This window comes from Leptodactylus fuscus, chromosome 8 (assembly GCF_031893055.1).
Source record: "Leptodactylus fuscus isolate aLepFus1 chromosome 8, aLepFus1.hap2, whole genome shotgun sequence".
NCBI lineage: Eukaryota > Metazoa > Chordata > Amphibia > Anura > Leptodactylidae > Leptodactylus > Leptodactylus fuscus.
In genome coordinates, this window is record NC_134272.1 from 59,638,792 (window position 1) to 59,656,436 (window position 17,645).

At 41.6% G+C, this 17,645-nt stretch overlaps 1 protein-coding gene across 3 annotated transcripts in view; it reads right to left on the reverse strand.

Annotated features, from left to right (window-relative positions):
• Positions 1-17,645, reverse strand: part of KATNIP (katanin interacting protein) — a 132,998-nt gene that overhangs the window by 76,803 nt on the left and 38,550 nt on the right. For all 3 annotated transcript variants that reach the window (XM_075286009.1, XM_075286008.1, XM_075286010.1), the window contains 2 exons: positions 9,449-9,655; positions 4,299-4,436 (listed from right to left, as the gene is read on the reverse strand). In XM_075286009.1, the coding sequence (XP_075142110.1) occupies positions 4,299-4,436; positions 9,449-9,655 (345 nt within the window). The remainder of the gene's footprint in view (positions 1-4,298; positions 4,437-9,448; positions 9,656-17,645) is intronic.

Sequence of the window (17,645 nt, forward strand, 5' to 3'; positions counted from 1 at the left end):
TTAATAGTCCATGCATGCCCTGCTATGAATTCTGGAAAATGAATAAAATAAATAATGATGAAAAAGGAAAACTTTTCCAGCACGATCTTTTGGATGAATACCTGGTTTCATAAGTTTCACATTTACACAACAAAAGTATAACAAGGATGCTATAAGACAAAATGTATTTGTATTCTCCCCGTTGTATATGACTTTCCTATGGAAATAAATTAGTGCGTATGCAATGGCAAAAAAAAATTGAACTATCACTTTAAAAGAACTGTAGGTCTAAGTCTCAATCTTATGTAACATTATAACCTAAATTATTTTTACTAGTAGATTTTTTATTAACTCTTTAGGACCTTTTCACATTACTATTATGGCTTCTATTCGTAAAGAGGTACTGCCATCACTACAAACGGCATTAAGTATACTGCATAACTTTGTAAAGTATTGTTATAATATTTAAGTTTCCTTGCAAAAATAAAACAATTGTCTCCATTGTGTTTGTAACAGCAGTCCCATTCTAGTGAGGCTGTTAGCCATATATGCTCAGTAGAATACAGTACAGCTTCTGCTGTTGCCTCAGGATATAATTATCTCCTGTTTCTCAGAGAGAAAACATACCATGGGCAGTACAATTTATTAAAGTAATCTTCCTGATAAAGACTCCAAGAAGCAGGGGAAGTAACCATTAGATAAGCACTTCACCAATCTGTGGTGCTCTCCTCCCCATGATTTAGGATGCTCTGCTTATTTTAATATGACTTTTACCTCATTGCTTGTAGTCTGTATCAGGACATTCACCTTGTACTACTAGAATTACTGTGGCGCATGCTGGGTTTTCTCTCTGTGAAGCAAAAAGACAACCCATGTCCAACCTAAATTATATCTCTGTTTCTTTCACTTGGGAGAACAGCTTTACAAAGTTACTCAATAATGAATACTCTTATTGCCATTTGTATCGACTGCACAGCCCTGTAACAGGGGCCCTCCAGGTTCACACTTTTGAAGGCCAATCCTATCCTTTGATCCCTCCATCTAGAAATTACCCTGCACTTAGTATCTGTATATTCACAGATACAGGCTGGTGACTGGCTCACACACCTTATCTATTACTAGATGGTTGGACCATTGTACCAAACAAGCCCTCTTACCCCTTGTGTGTACTATTTCCTCATAGATTGTAGTCTCCTGGGAGCCGGGTCCTCACTCCCATTGTTTGATATGTTCAATTTATGTTACATTGGAATGTCACATATTGACTGTTCATGAACCCTCTACGGGCAGTTTCACACCAGCGCCCGGTCTCCGTTTTGCAGGTTTCAGTTTCCTGCCCGAGAAACTGGACAGGAGACGGAAACCGACAGGCAGTTTTCAAACCCATTCATTTGAATGGGTTTGCAAAGTATCCACCCGTGAGCGTCTTCTGCTCTCCGTGGCGAAACCGTGTTTTTGTTTTTTTTTTAACTGGACACAAAGTCAGACATGCAGGACTTTGTGTCCGGTTAAAAAAAAAACGGCTTCGCCGTGGAGAGCAACTGAATGTTGGGTTTCCGTCTAATGCCGACAGAAAATGGAAACCTGCAAAACAGAGATTGGGTGCTGGTGTTAACTGCCCTAATTTGTAATTGGATTATGTTGGCACTATTTAAGTACATTTATTCAATATTATTTATTATCCAATATTAAAATCGTTGGGCATCTGACTCTTCGCACCCCAAGGCGATCAGGTGTTTGAAGGGTTTCAGTGAGAATCGCATAAAGAATATTTTTAATCATGTTTTCCAATAGTTTGCAATTTGTAAGTAGTTTGGCCAAAATTTGTGTTACTGATTGTTCAGTATTTTGCTGTCTGGCAGGGTAGTAAGGATTGCCTGCCACCAGGTCTGAAAAGTCTATTGTCACATATGATCAGATAGGTATCGTCACTCTGAACATTTTGGTGCTTTGTTTATCCAAATCTGTTCAGCCATTCCAAAGCTACAAGCCCTTTTAGTGTCAATGCAAATTAGAATCTACTGGTCAAGTGGGCAGTAAAACTGTGGCTATGGCGTCTCTGTATGCTATATATCATGCAGGGTTACTACCCACTTGGTTAGTACAGCCAACACTAGAAGGGCTTATATCTGTGGAATGGCTGAAAAAATTTGGAAAAACAAAACAATAAAACGCTCAGGGTTTTGTTTTGTAGTAGCCAAACCATATGCCCATGTCATAGAATTCATTATTTTCAGGAATGGTCTACATCTGACCTAATAATGTGGTAAACTTTTGTCAAATGCCAAATGTTGTTTCATCTTGGTCAACAAGCAGTAATGGTGCATTAATATTTATAGTCATATCATTTTTTTCTTTGCAGAGATGATCTTTAATGCTCATCTTGGATAATAGGAGCAAATAATTTTTCTCCATGTATTAGAAGATAAGACAAGCTAGCATGTACAGATTAGTACAGGCTTTGATGATAGGCCCATATATTGTACGCAGGTTAATGCGTAATGAGTACATTCTGCTTTGTGCTGTAACCATCCACATTTACTTGCATTAACAATAACTACTGTAATATTCACAATATTAACTTCACTTATGTTCTGTTCACAAAAGCATTATTGTTATTATTTATATGGAAAATATATAGAAAATACGGAATCTGTCACAAGATGGGCCACTGAGAAATAAAAGAGTCCACTGGGTCTTGCCAAGGAGTACTCTGCATGCATTACTATTCATTATGTTAAAGGAGACAAAATCTACAACTGAGGCTTCTAAGGCTGCTTGATCGACAGGGGGATCTGAGCCAGAAGATCCTGTCTGCACAGTGGTTGGATTTCCCAGTCTGAACCCAGTCAGGAGAACAGGACTCCTTATACTGTAGTGAAGCTATTATACTGGGAGTCTTGGCCTCCTTGTGGCTCCACTGTCCTATTGTATTTACAGTATGGGAGAGCAAAGACTTCCATATCACAGGTCACTAAGATGTCTCAGTCTTCTGATTTGGAAACAGGCCAGGAAATTCAGTCGATGTACGGACCAGATTTTCCATCCCAGATTCCCCAGTGCGCATGGGGCCTAATAAAGTCTACAATACGGAGGAAACATTGCTTTTATCTAAATAGCAAAACTAAAAAGCTATCTATTATAAAGAGCCATTTATTAATGCTGGTGACAGGTAAACACAGTGTTTATGACTTAGGTCCGCTTCACATCAACATTCGGGTTTCCGTTTGGGGAGTTTGCTTGGGGACCCCCAAAGGGAAACCTACATGCATTAAAAGCGGTTACCTAAGAAACCACATGGACCGCATAGACTATAAAGGGTTCCGTGTGGTTTCTGCATAAAACTGCTGCCTGCAGTACTTATTTCTATGCATGTTTCACATGGAAACCACCCGGACTTCATTATAGTCTATGGGGTCCCGGTGGATTCTTAGGTAACCGCTTTTTAATGCGTATAGGTTTCTGTTTGGAGAGTCCCCACGTGGACTCCCCAAATGGAAACCTGAACGCTGATGTGAACTAGGCCTTAGCATCTACCTTACCACTGTGTTACATCACCTTTCCTTCATATGTTATTACATCTGTCTTGTATGTTGAGATCTGACTTGGCCCTGATGCAGATTATCCTTTATGTGGCTACGGCAGGTTGTTTACCTGTCATACAATCCCCGCTCAGTTCCTCCAGACATGTACTACTACTAAATACGTTATGTTCAGCCCATTTTATTGTAATATGCTCCACTTACTGACAACCATATCTTCTGCTCTGAAACAATTCACAAGCACATCAAAGCTTTAACCACAGTCATCCCTTCTCTGATGTCTTACACTAAACCCTTTGGACCCATATTTTAAAGTGTGTGTGATTCGGTAGTTGTTGAAGTTCACGGTGTCCCTCTCTGTGACCAGAAACAAGAAAAACACTTTACATAAAATGTCTTGCTACTAAAGTAAATATACAGTGATACGGTTATAATAGATCTTTCTGAGCTACGGTGTGACATATGGAATTGAACCCAAATCTCTTAGTACTGTTGTTAATTCCCGTAGCCACTGAACAAGTCAATTAAGAAAGCATGACACATAACACTTCCCTAAAAAGCTGCTATTAGTGATAGCAACAAGTAGCAAAAACCTCAGAGATTTGCAAAAATTCCAAAAATGTTCTTGTGGATTAACTTACCCTTTGCTCCAAATCTTGCAGCGTTCTAGAATATAATTGTATTAAAAATGCCTAAATAATGTATTAATCCGCTCTTTCTGCTCTACATGGAGGAAATGCAGGTCAGCGAATGGGATAATAAGCCGAGACTACTTACACTGAGCGTCTTGTTATAATTCCAAATCTTCATCTTGCATATGTCAAAATCACATGACCTAGAAGGATTTCGTATCACAAAGTAAAGCTGGACAGGAGGGTGGAAGGGGCACATCCACATGTAGCAGTCCTTTGTAGTCTGAAGAAGACAACCATCAAGATGTTTGGAGTCAGGATGGGTCATTTGTTTGCAATAACTTACAAAACGAGAGATCTTATAGTAAAATGGCATGTAAGAAATGGAAAGTTACCCCACAGCACAGCGCTCAGCAAATGACACCATGATATTGTATATCAGTATAATAAGTTCCCCACACCTACTAAAGACTCTCTATAGTAAAGTAATACACTGCCAAATACTGTAACATGTTTACTGGGGTTAGCATACACTACATATAGGTAATAGTTATACGGGGTTTGTTGTGAGGGGCATAGATGGTATTTACAAAGGCTCATATCAAATCCATGCATTTCTCCGGACTAGATATTTCATTCCATGGAGTTCATTTTATTGATACATTTAACCATTGGTGTCCACCTAGCATGAGGACTACACACACGTAAAAGAAGATTGCTCCGTATAAAACTTTTATACCAGAAATTCATTCAATTCAGCCATGGCAATTCACATGCTTGAACCTGTTGTACTGGCCTTGTAAAATATGACTGTTTTAATGGATTTCTGGGAAAAATATAAAGCTTTATACAAATGAGTGCGGGATTGTGATCATCCTTTATCTGTAACCCTCACCTCGCAAGTCACAAGAAATCCGCGCACCCATGTAGGTAAGCTTTAGAAAGCAGTGATGTGCTGGAAGCTCAGTGAGCAGCTTGTATTTTCTAGATTGTCCATACCCATAAGATGTGTATTGGTCAAACCCGAGGATTTTATTAGGCTTTGCCGTCAACCAAATGTGCATGGGAAGGGGGGCATCCCGATTCTCCCCGACAGCAGAAGTCAGGGAAGAGAAGGATAGGCAGACACCTGCCACCGCTGCCTGTCTGTCAGCAGCATTCTCCCCTACTCTCCCTCACATATGTGTCTCCTAGATCTGGCAATGGCCCAATATGACAGAATCATAGTCTAAGACTCCATGATATGTCAGCTAGATCCCCCCAAATTACTCAAATAAACTTGTCTGCAGATTCCATCAAAAATGCAACACCCACTGCACAACATGATGTTCTATGGTGATCATAAAGGGACAAACACCATGAGAGAGTTTATGTGTCGGCTACTTTATCACAGAAGGACTGAAGAAGGATATGTCCGTCAGCATAGTATTATCAACATACAGAGATGCCTCAGCTGAAACTATATTAATGTCAAACTCTGTTGCTTTAATCTAACACTTGTGCACTGTGGAGCTACAGGTCCTCAACGTTAAAGGGTTTCCCACTATACAGACTTAGTATAAGGAAAATGTTGTCTTTGTACCGTGTTAGCCAGTGGGTAGGAAATATAAAACAAAAAACTTGAAAGTCTTCAGTAGCTGATACCTCCAGAATACCAAGATCGGATTCATTAAAATACAATGCCAAACAGGAAAACAATCGGATGCCCCTGGTCGTCACATATAACCCACACCTGGAGACGCTGAGAGGAATCACACGCAAATTACATCCACTACTGCAAAAACACAACCGTCTAAAATCTGTGTTTCCAGACCCCCCTCTCCTGTGCTATAGACAGCCACCTAATCTCAGGAATATGGTTATTAGCAGCTCACTGTCACCTCCAACTAACACAGGAACATTTTAATGCGGACAAAAAAGATGCAAAACCTGCCCTCACATACTGACCACTGACAGGATAGAGATACCAAACTCTAACAGAGAATATAAAATCCCAGGTACTTTCACCTGTAGCATACCTAATGTAGTGTATTTAATAATGTGCATCAAATGTTCCACTGAAAATCTGTATGTTGGAGAGACCGGTCAGAAGCTCAGAATGAGAATAAACGCACATTGCCATACAATTAGAGAACAAAGAACGGACCTTCCTGTGTCAAAACATTTCTGCAATGAAGATCATAATATCACCAATGACATGAAAATTTTGATTTTAAGAGGGAATTTTACATCCAAGAAGAACAGACGGATTTATGAGTACAAGTGCATGACCCTATTTGACACTCTGGAGAATGGAATGAACCTTTCACATGGGTTCATGGCATCCTACAGCAATCACTGACCTGAGAAAGACACTCTGAACTGATAAGAGCCTGGGAACTGGTGATTTGTTTACTTTTACACACCAATAAGACTCTTCCCCCCCTCACTCCTAAAATTCTATCCCTATGTGTCCTGTTGTACATAAATATGCATCCATCAGAAATTGGTATTAGTTATATCTGAAGAAGAAGCAGAGAGCTTCGAAACGTTATAATCTGTCATCATTATGAGTTAGCCATTAAAAAAGGTATCAACTACTGAAGACTCAAGTTTTTTGTTTTTTATATTTCCTATATGGACTTAGTCACGGAATAAGGAAAAGCGGTTTGTTCATTGGCTGTGATTACTGGAGAACAGGAATCCACAGAGGACCCATGTGATTGGGGTGGTAGTCAGTCCCATAGAAATGAATAGAGTGGTGGCCTACAGTGTCCATATTAGGACATCCTCAGATATCAAAGTCAAACATCAGATTAATGCTAGTTTACAGCTCTGATACCTGACTTCTGACATCTGATTTGTCTGACACCTGACTCTGACTAGTGACATCTAATACCTGACCCTGATACCTGACTCTGACACCTGACCCTGATACCTGACCCTGATACCTGACCCCTGACTCTGACACCTGACTCTGACAACTGACACCTGACTCTGACAACTGACACCTGACACCTGACTCTGATACCTGACTCTGACACCTGACTCTGACAACTGACACCTGACTCTGATACCTGACTCTGACACCTGACTTCTGACTCCGTCAGAGATCAGACTCAGGCATCACATACAAGCCAGCACATACACTATGCCTCCCAATGATTGGCCAGGATTACAGAGCCCCCTGCTGACACTCAGGAGTAGAAGATACAGTGTATATAGGAGCTGCAGGCTGAGAATCTCAGATGAGACCTGATACCTGACTTGTGACTCCTTCATAGTTCAGACTCAGACATCACATACAAGCCAGCACATACACTATACCTGCTAATGATTGGCCAGGATTACAGAGCCCCCTGCAGGAGTAGAAGATACAGTGTATATAGCAACTGCAGGCTGAGAAACTCAGATGAGACCTGATACCTGACTTGTGACTCTTTCAGAAGTCAGACTCAGACATCACATACAAGCCAGCACATACAATGGTGGAAACTTATCAAGTGAAATGCTCCAGAATTCTAGTATCATTTTCACCAAATACACCCTGTAACATGTTGGGCACCACATTTATCAAGTGTTTTAAATACTTTTAAAACTTGTGAAAAAGGGGCGTAGACTCACAGTAAAGGGGCGGGACCTACAACATTGTGCTACAAAAATTCACCAATAAGCTCCAAAGAACCTCAACTAATCTTCCATAGGAGACCCTGCTGCAGATTTTACCAAAAAATCATCAGAGAGAAAAGTCCTGCACAAAGTAGAGGAGGAGCAGAGCTGATTGGATGAGACTCTTGCAGTAATTGTCATTGACAGCATCTCCACCAATCAGAGCTTCTGAGGGAGGAACGTTCCAGACTTCAGCAGCTTTATGAAGTTCCCTCCCTCAGAAGCTCTGATTGGTGGAGATGCTGTCAATGACAATTACTGCAAGAGTCTCATCCAATCAGCTCTACTGTGATGTGATGTCTGAGTCTGACCTCTGAAAGAGTCACAAGTCAGGTATCAGGTCTCATCTGAGTTTCTCAGCCTGCAGCTGCTATATACACTGTATCCTCTACTCCTGCAGGGGGCTCTGTAATCCTGGCCAATCATTAGCAGGTATAGTGTATGTGCTGGCTTGTATGTGATGTCTGAGTCTGATCTATGAAGGAGTCACAAGTCAGGTATCAGGTCTCATCTGAGTTTCTCAGCCTGCAGCTGCTATATACACTGTATCCTCTACTCCTGCAGGGGGCTCTGTAATCCTGGCCAATCATTAGCAGGTATAGTGTATGTGCTGGCTTGTATGTGATGTCTGAGTCTGATCTATGAAGGAGTCACAAGTCAGGTATCAGGTCTCATCTGAGTTTCTCAGCCTGCAGCTGCTATATACACTGTATCTTCTACTCCTGAGTGTCAGCAGGGGGCTCTGTAATCCTGGCCAATCATTAGCAGGTATAGTGTATGTGCTGGCTTGTATGTGATGTCTGAGTCTGATCTATGAAGGAGTCACAAGTCAGGTATCAGGTCTCATCTGAGTTTCTCAGCCTGCAGCTCCTATATACACTGTATCTTCTACTCCTGAGTGTCAGCAGGGGGCTCTGTAATCCTGGCCAATCATTGGGAGGCATAGTGTATGTGCTGGCTTGTATGTGATGCCTGAGTCTGATCTCTGACGGAGTCAGAAGTCAGGTGTCAGAGTCAGGTATCAGAGTCAGGTATCAGAGTCAGGTGTCAGTTGTCAGAGTCAGGTATCAGAGTCAGTTGTCAGGTGTCAGAGTCAGGTATCAGGGTCAGGTGTCAGAGTTAGGTATCAGGGTCAGGTGTCAGAGTCAGGTGTCAGTTGTCAGAGTCAGGTGTCAAAGTCAGGTGTCAGAGTCAGGTGTCAGAGTCAGGTGTCAGAGTCAGGTGTCAGAGTCAGGTGTCAGAGTCAGGTATCAGGGTCAGGTGTCAGAGTCAGGTATCAGAGTCAGGTATTAGATGTCACTAATCAGAGTCAGGTGTCAGACAAATCAGAAGTCAGGTATCAGAGCTGTAAACTAGCATTAATCTGATGTTTGACTCTGATATCTGAGGATGTCCTAATATGGACACTGTAGTGGCCAAACATGATCCTTCTCCAGAACATTGGGGGGGTCATAGGATCCCATGTAGATAAGGAGATACATATTATTAATGGGAAACCCTGGATCTGGATCTGTCAAAGATCTATCCATGGATCTCAATGCACCTAGTACATAAACCTACCAATGGTTACCTGCTTGCTTATACTTTCATAAAGAAACTGAAGATGTTGGGTATTTGGCCTGCAACAATTACTGGAAAAAAAAATACCTGGAATTTTCCATTAACCAAACAATGAAGGTTTCCAGGGACATCAGCATTTCTTATGTCCACGTCATGAGGAGAAACATATATTTTCTCATTCTTCGGATTAAAGAACTGAATTTCGGTCAATCCCACAACATACGGATTTCCCCAATTGGATATAATTTCCACTGTGATGTATATGGCGTCTTTCTCAGCTGGCGGTGAACAGGGCTAAAACACAAAAACAAGTTATAGTTAAGGTTGAGTGATAGTAAATAATGAAGGCTACACACAATGGTGAGGATTTATTAAAAACCTTGCATAACACACAATTTCTCTTTAATATGGACGTGTATAGACAATGTGTGCCGCTGAATTTTCTCTAATGTATGCCTCTGTTCAGTAACAGAATCTGAACTGAGCCTAACAGAACTCAATGTACATACAGTTTTTCACTGCTAAAAAAAAAAAAATCAAAAATAATAATCCCACCCTGCTGAGAAATAAAACAGGATATCAGAAGTCAAAAAAGGCGTCTTCCTGCCTGCACACAACCGCCGATCTGAGGACTCGTACGTCTGGCTGATTACAGGACTTGTTTTTGCCTTTTAATTTAGTCATTTCTATCAGCAGGGGGCATCATTACGAGTGTGCGGTGAACAGCATGGAATATGAGATACACTTGGCATTATCACTTTGAGCAGCGTCTCCTCTGAGATTACCACGTATAACCTGCACACTAAGTAAACTGTACATGATTCATCTGTGACCTTTTGCATGACGACAAAACATTCCAACTCTGATCCCAGAAATATTTTCTATTTGACTATTATTATTAAATTCCTTCTATTATACAGTATGTCTTTGAGCAATGTGCCTTTCGTGTACTTTCACTCTTAACCCTTTAATTGCTGAAAAACTACATGTTTTTACTTCAATAAGGCAAGATGAGATAATAGGTATATTAATATATTTTTCATGCTGTAGTGGTCCAGCTCCTTGGTGCATCATCATCATTATTGTAAAATCCCTAGAGTTTATAAGGGTCTATTCACACTGTGTGTGACATACACTCACCGGCCACTTTATTAGGTACACCTGTCCAACTGCTCGTTAACACTTAATTTCTAATCAGCCAATCACATGGTGGCAACTCAGTGCATTTAGGCATGTAGACATGGTCAAGACAATCTCCTGCAGTTCAAACCGAGCATCAGTATGGGGAAGAAAGGTGATTTGAGTGCCTTTGAACGTGGCATGGTTGTTGGTGCCAGAAGGGCTGGTCTGAGTATTTCAGAAACTGCTGATCTACTGGGATTTTCACGCACAACCATCTCTAGAGTTTACAGAGAATGGTCCGAAAAAGAAAAAACATCCAGTGAGCGGCAGTTCTGTGGGCGGAAATGCGTTGTTGATGCCAGAGGTCAGAGGAGAATGGCCAGACTGGTTCGAGCTGATAGAAAGGCAACAGTGACTCAAATAGCCACCCGTTACAACCAAGGTAGCCAGAAGAGCATCTCTGAACGCACAGTACGTCGAACTTTGAGGCAGATGGGCTACAGCAGCAGAAAACCACACCGGGTGCCACTCCTTTCAGCTAAGAACAGGAAACTGAGGCTACAATTTGCACAAGCTCATCGAAATTGGACAATTGAAGATTGGACAAACGTTGCCTGGTCTGATGAGTCTCGATTTCTGCTGCGACATTCGGATGGTAGGGTCAGAATTTGGCGTCAACAACATGAAAGCATGGATCCATCCTGCCTTGTATCAACGGTTCAGGCTGGTGGTGGTGGTGTCATGGTGTGGGGAATATTTTCTTGGCACTCTTTGGGCCCCTTGGTACCAATTGAGCATCGTTGCAACGCCAAAGCCTACCTGAGTATTGTTGCTGACCATGTCCATCCCTTTATGACCACAATGTACCCAACATCTGATGGCTACTTTCAGCAGGATAATGCGCCATGTCATAAAGCTGGAATCATCTCAGACTGGTTTCTTGAACATGACAATGAGTTCACTGTACTCCAATGGCCTCCACAGTCACCAGATCTCAATCCAATAGAGCATCTTTGGGATGTGGTGGAACGGGAGATTGGCATCATGGATGTGCAGCCGACAAATCTGCGGCAACTGTGTGATGCCATCATGTCAATATGGACCAAAATCTCTGAGGAATGCTTCCAGCACCTTGTTGAATCTATGCCACGAAGAATTGAGGCAGTTCTGAAGGCAAAAGGGGGTCCAACCCGTTACTAGCATGGTGTACCTAATAAAGTGGCCGGTGAGTGTACATATAACTCTCTCTCTAAATATATATTATATATAAATATAAATATACGGTCACTGCCATAAGTGTTGGCATCCCTGAAATTTTTCCAATAAATTAAGTGTTTCTCCCACAAAATTATTGCAATTATACGTTTTGTTATACATGTTTATTTTATTTCCTTTGCGTGTATTGGAAAAACACAAAAAAAGAGAAAAAAAGGCAAATTGGACATAATTTCACACAAACATCCAAAAATGGGGCGGACAACATTGTTGGCATCTATTTAAAATTGTGGGTAAATAAACTTTTCAAGCATGTGACAAGTAACAGGTGTGGGCAGTATAAAACTCACACCTGAAACCAGATACAAAAGGAGAGAAGTTGACTCAATCTTTGCATTGTGTGTCTTTGTGTGCCACACTAAGCATTAAGAACAGAAAGAGAAGAAGAAGACGGATTGAGGACTTGAGAACCAAAAATATTACCTTATTTTACGGACTATAAGGCGCACTGGACTATAAGCCACATTGCCCATGAGCGCCTTATAGTCCGTCTCGGTTCATGTATAAGGCGCACCGGACTATAAGCCGCAGTCCGGTGCGCATTATATGTCATTGAAAGCGGCGGCAGGCAGACTTTGCCAGCGGCCGCTTAACCCCCCGCGTGCCAGCCGCTTCTATTGGAAGCGCTCGGCAGGCGAGGAGGGGCTCTATCAGCAAAATCATGCTGATAGAGCCCAACCGTAAAAGTTAGATTAAACTACCCCCCCAACCCCCCCCGTTTTAAAATAAAAGCCTGAAACTGAATGTGAAACTTACCGAGCGGTGCAGGGTGGGCGGGCATTCAGGCCTCCTCTTCCTCCGATGTTCCGTCCTCCTCCTCCGCCGCTTGATAACTGATAATGGCCTGGGCGCATGCGCAGTAGCCGTAGAAGCATTATGATATTGCGCATGCGCCCAGGCCATTATCAGATCGCGAGCGCCGGAGGAAGTGGTCAGGACATCGGAGGAAGAGGAAGTCTGAATGCCCGCCTGCCCTGCACCGCTCTGCACCGCTCGGTAAGTTTCACGTTCTGTTTCAGGCCGGCGTGACAGCAGGGCTGCCGGACACTTCCCATTCATTTCTATGGGAGCCGGCATGCGAGCGCTCCCCATAGAAATGAATGGACTGCTTTTTTCCATTCATTTCTATGGGGAGCGCTCGCATGCCGGCTCCCATAGAAATGAATAGGAAGTGTCCGGCAGCCCTGCTGTAACGCCGGCGTGTACGGCTGTGATACACGCCGGTGTTCCGTAGTATGAATGCACCCTTACGGTGCCTTTTATGTATGTATGGAAGCGGCACGCAGACTTTGCCGCCGCTTCCATCCATATATAAGGCGCACCGGACTATAAGCCGCACTTACGATTTCTGAGGAAATCGTAGGTTTTTATGTGCGCCTTATAGTCCGGAAAATACGGTAACAATCTCAAGGTTACAAGTCCATATCCAGAGATCTTGATGTTCCTTTGTCCACAGTACACAACATAATCAAAAAGTTTAGAACCCCACTGCACTGTAGCTAATCTCCCTGGACGTGGATGGAAGAGAAAAATTGATGTAAGGTTGCAATGCAGGATAGTCTGGGTGGTGGATAAGCAGCTTCAAACAAGTTCCAAAGAAATGCAAGCTGCCCTGCAGATTCAGTGTTCATTGGTGTCAGTGCCGAATATCTATCAACATTTGAATGAAATGAAAAGTTATAGCAGGAGACCCAGGAAGACCCCATTGCTGACACAGACATAAAAAAGCTAGGTTGCAGTTTTCCAAAATGTACATGACTAACCCAAAATCCTTGTGAACAGATGACACCAAGATAGAGCTTTTTGGTAAAGAACATCATTCTACAGTTTACCGAAAGCGGAATGAGGCCTATAAAGAAAAGAACACAGTACCAGTAGTCAAATATGGTGGAGGTTTCAAAGATGTTTTGGGGTTATTTCTCTTCCCCAAGCATTGGGTGCCTTGACTGTATCCAAGGCATCATGAAATCTGAAGGTTACCAAAGAATTTTGGGTCGCAATTGTCCTGCAGGACAATGACCCCAAACATACTTGCCCTGGAGAGTTCTGAAGTGGCCAGCAGTGAGTCCGGATCTAAATCCCATTGGACACCTATGAAAAGATCTTAAAATTGCCATTGGGAGAAGGCACCCTTCACATACGAGACACCTAGAGCAGTTAGCAACAGAAGAGTGGTCCAAAATTCCAGTTGAGAGATGTAAGAAGCTTGTTGATGGTTATAGGAAGAAATGGATTTCAGTTCTTTTTTCCAAAGGGTGTGCAACCAGATATTAAGTTGAGGGCAGTAGTTTTGTCTTTTCCATTTGTAGAATATTGCGTGAAATTATATAATTTTTGGCTTTTTTCCCCTCCGTTTTTTTGTGTTGCTCCAATACAGATAAAGAAAAAAACTGTGTATAACAAAACAAGTGGAATTGCAATAATTTCTTGTAAGAAATCCTTCATACTCTAAAAATTTCAGGGATGCCAACACTTACGAGTGTGTGTGTGTGTGTGTGTGTGTGTGTGTGTGTGTGTGTGTGTGTGTGTATATATATATATATATATATATATATATATAGTACTAAAGTACTAATATATGACACTGGGGATCTCGGTCAGAGGTATAAATCAGGAAATCCTCCTAAAACATATCTCCAATATTCAGCAGTGTGAATAAACCCTAAATGACTCACTTTCCTCTTATGTCAAATGAATTCTATTCAGCTGTTTTCTTGGTTACATCGGCTCCCTCTGAGGTTGTCACCATGCCTTCCTAGATACTTGAATGGCAAATATGCCTAGTCATGAATAGGAGATATACAACTGCAACACAAGGCCGATTCACCGATCATAAAGCTAACAAAACAAGGTGAGCAACGCGGAGACAGAAAATGTAAAGAAGACTCTACCGAAAAGAAAGCTTACAGGGGTGGTGTCGGACAAGCACCCTATTAGAAGACATAACTTATTAATATCATGTACTTTTATTACCATTTAACCTGGCCATCCGTCCCAGTACTATTACAAGACTGCAGACTACTGGTCTCACTGCTATACACAACTGTTCTGTGATGTCACCAAGGATTGTTTCTATATCTTAGTGGGTTTGATGCCCAGTGGTTCTATGCACAATTGTATACAAAAGTATATCTCTAAGTGGAGCCAATGTATGTCCTTATCTTATAGCAAGCCCTTCTGGTAACTGGTACAATATCTAAGAGCAGGATATGACCTCTGTGATATATAATATGATTTATGATAAATCCTATCAGGACTCCTAGGAGAAGCAGTGAGAGTCCTGTCCACCCCTCCCATACCGGATGATTGACACCTTTCTCTATGCATACAATGATACAAGGAGAGTAGTCAATGCCTGTGTGTGGGAGGGGTAAGGAGGACTCCCAATGTGTCTTCTAGGAGTCCTGTCAGGATTTACTCAGCTTCCAAATCATATAAACCTATAAAATCACAGAGCTCAGCTTATTACCCTCTATCACCTGCAGCTTTTGGATACTGTACTCTTAGATATATCACCTGGCAGGTTAAGTTTAACATCTAGTAATATCCCTTTAACAGCCTGAAAAAGGAAAGCAATATAGAGGCAATATTGTCTTTATAAAACAATAAAACTGTCATGATATCTTCTACAATTGATTGTCCCAGGAGACAACACCTCTATAGGTCTTTGTTCCCTCATGACCTACTCCTTTGCGGCAAGTGAATTTAGCACCTCACTAGCGTATGGTGATGACCAAAGTGTTCACCTCTCATGGTTTGCACCTGACGTCATCGCGTCACCATTTACCTGGACAACGCATGGATGACAGTCTACCATTTGTTACGTTGCACAAAAAAATGAGATCAAATATAGGCGTTTAGTCTTTTGCACATTTACATGGACCAAATAATGGGAATGTTAATTTCCCGGTAACCAGACGATAATCGGGCAATGTAATATAGCAAACGATCATTACAGGTAAGGCAGGATTAGAACCTGATCTGACACGGTAGACAGTTACTGCTGGTCTTTACTTACTTTATTGCATTTGTCCTTAGCCTTTAATTACTTCTTGTACTTCTCCAATGGCAGTGCATAAAAATAGTGCCAACACTGCTGAATGTTCTGCAAATAATGAATATGTATGCTCTGTATTTATAACATTGACCTTTGTCTTGAAACAGCTTTGCAGCGCCATTGTCCTATGTGTATACCTCTGGGGCAGAGGAGATTCTGCCTGTGTGATTCTAAACACACTGAATCTCCATTAGCCTCTAGTACCATAAAGGCAGAAGTGGCTGTCAGCATATTCTATTTCGGGCTGGATGTTTTCATACTTTTATGAGAATTGCTATCAGAGAAAGCCCTTGCTGTATAATAACCAGTCAGCAACTGCTGGGCAACCATTAGTCAAACTGCAGCCAAGTATAACACTAACTAAAAGGGATGACAAACCATTTCAGGTGAAAAATGGTCTTTTCCCCCCTTTTTCACACCAGAAACCTGACAGGCCATTGGTTATACAGCATACATATCACAGAACCAATTCATCCGTAAACCCCCAAATGGCAATGTACAATATTAATTCTACTTTTTGAGCAAATAAAAATGTAAATCTTGAACATTGAAAACTTTTCAGGAAAAGAAATAGCTTTTTTTTATGTACGTTACTCGACACATTCTTTATGTGACCTATTTTAATGCAATATATATATATTTTTCTTAGAACAAGTTGAAAAACAAGACTAGTTCTACAATTTTAAAAAAAAAAAAAAAAAAATCAATTTATCTTTCTTTACCCAGAATGCCTTTTAAAGGTAGTTAAAGGAGCCATTTAAATCAATTTTTTTTCTCGTTCACACGTAGGAATAGCCTCAACAATGACTATTCTTCTCCTACCTTTAGATGTCTTGTCCGCACCGCCGTTTGGTAGAAATACCTATTTTGCTCTGTATGCAAATGAGTTCTCTCACAGCACTGGGGGGGCATCCCCAATGCTGCGAGCAACGCCTCTATTTTCTTCAGGAACAGCCTCTCTGCGCTTCTTCTTCCAGAGCTAGGGGTCAAACTTCTATGTCACAGACTGCCCACGGCCACAAGAAAAATGGCCACTTACACAGCAAGTAAGCGGCAATTTTCTTGTGGCCTGTGGGCATGCGCAGTCGGTTCTGCCCAAGGTAGGAGAAGAATAGCCTTTCTTAAGGCTACTCCTACGTGTCAACGAGAGAAAAATGTGATTTTAATGGTAGAATCCTTTTAAAAGGTAGCTGTCCCCTGTCCATATGCCTTATAACTGAGGTGTCCTCATTTGAAACCTCCCTCTTGACCAAGTAGATCAAGCCGCTCTGTGAGTAGCCACTTTGAAAAACCTACATTTTTGCTTGTAGCTTATCACCTGACTAATTGTTAAACAGGAGCTATCTTCAGGAGACAATTTCTTTACTAGAAGGATTAAGATACGGAAAAAAACATGGCACTGGAAATGTCACCAAAAATGCATTTGATTTTCAACCAAACGGGAAAGAGGTAACAAGAGGTAAGTTCACTGAAATTTTCTTAAACTATAGTAGAGTGATAGTACAAGGGCAACCACTGATGTGCTGCCACCCAGGCAATGGACATTAGGTACACATGGGACATTAAACCCAATATGTGTCCTTTGCAAGTCACAAACCCAGGAGCACCAAACACCTCATTTGCATATGGATTAAAAGTTGACATTTTATTTTTATTTTTTTTATTTTTATGGTAGAGTTGGAAGGGACCTCAAGGGCCATCGGGTCCAACCCCCTGCGAGTGCAGGTTTTCCTAAATCATCCCAGCTATATGTTTATCCAGATTCCGCTTGAAGATTTCCATTGATGGAGCGCCCACCACCTCCCGTGGCAGCCTATTCCACTCTCTCAC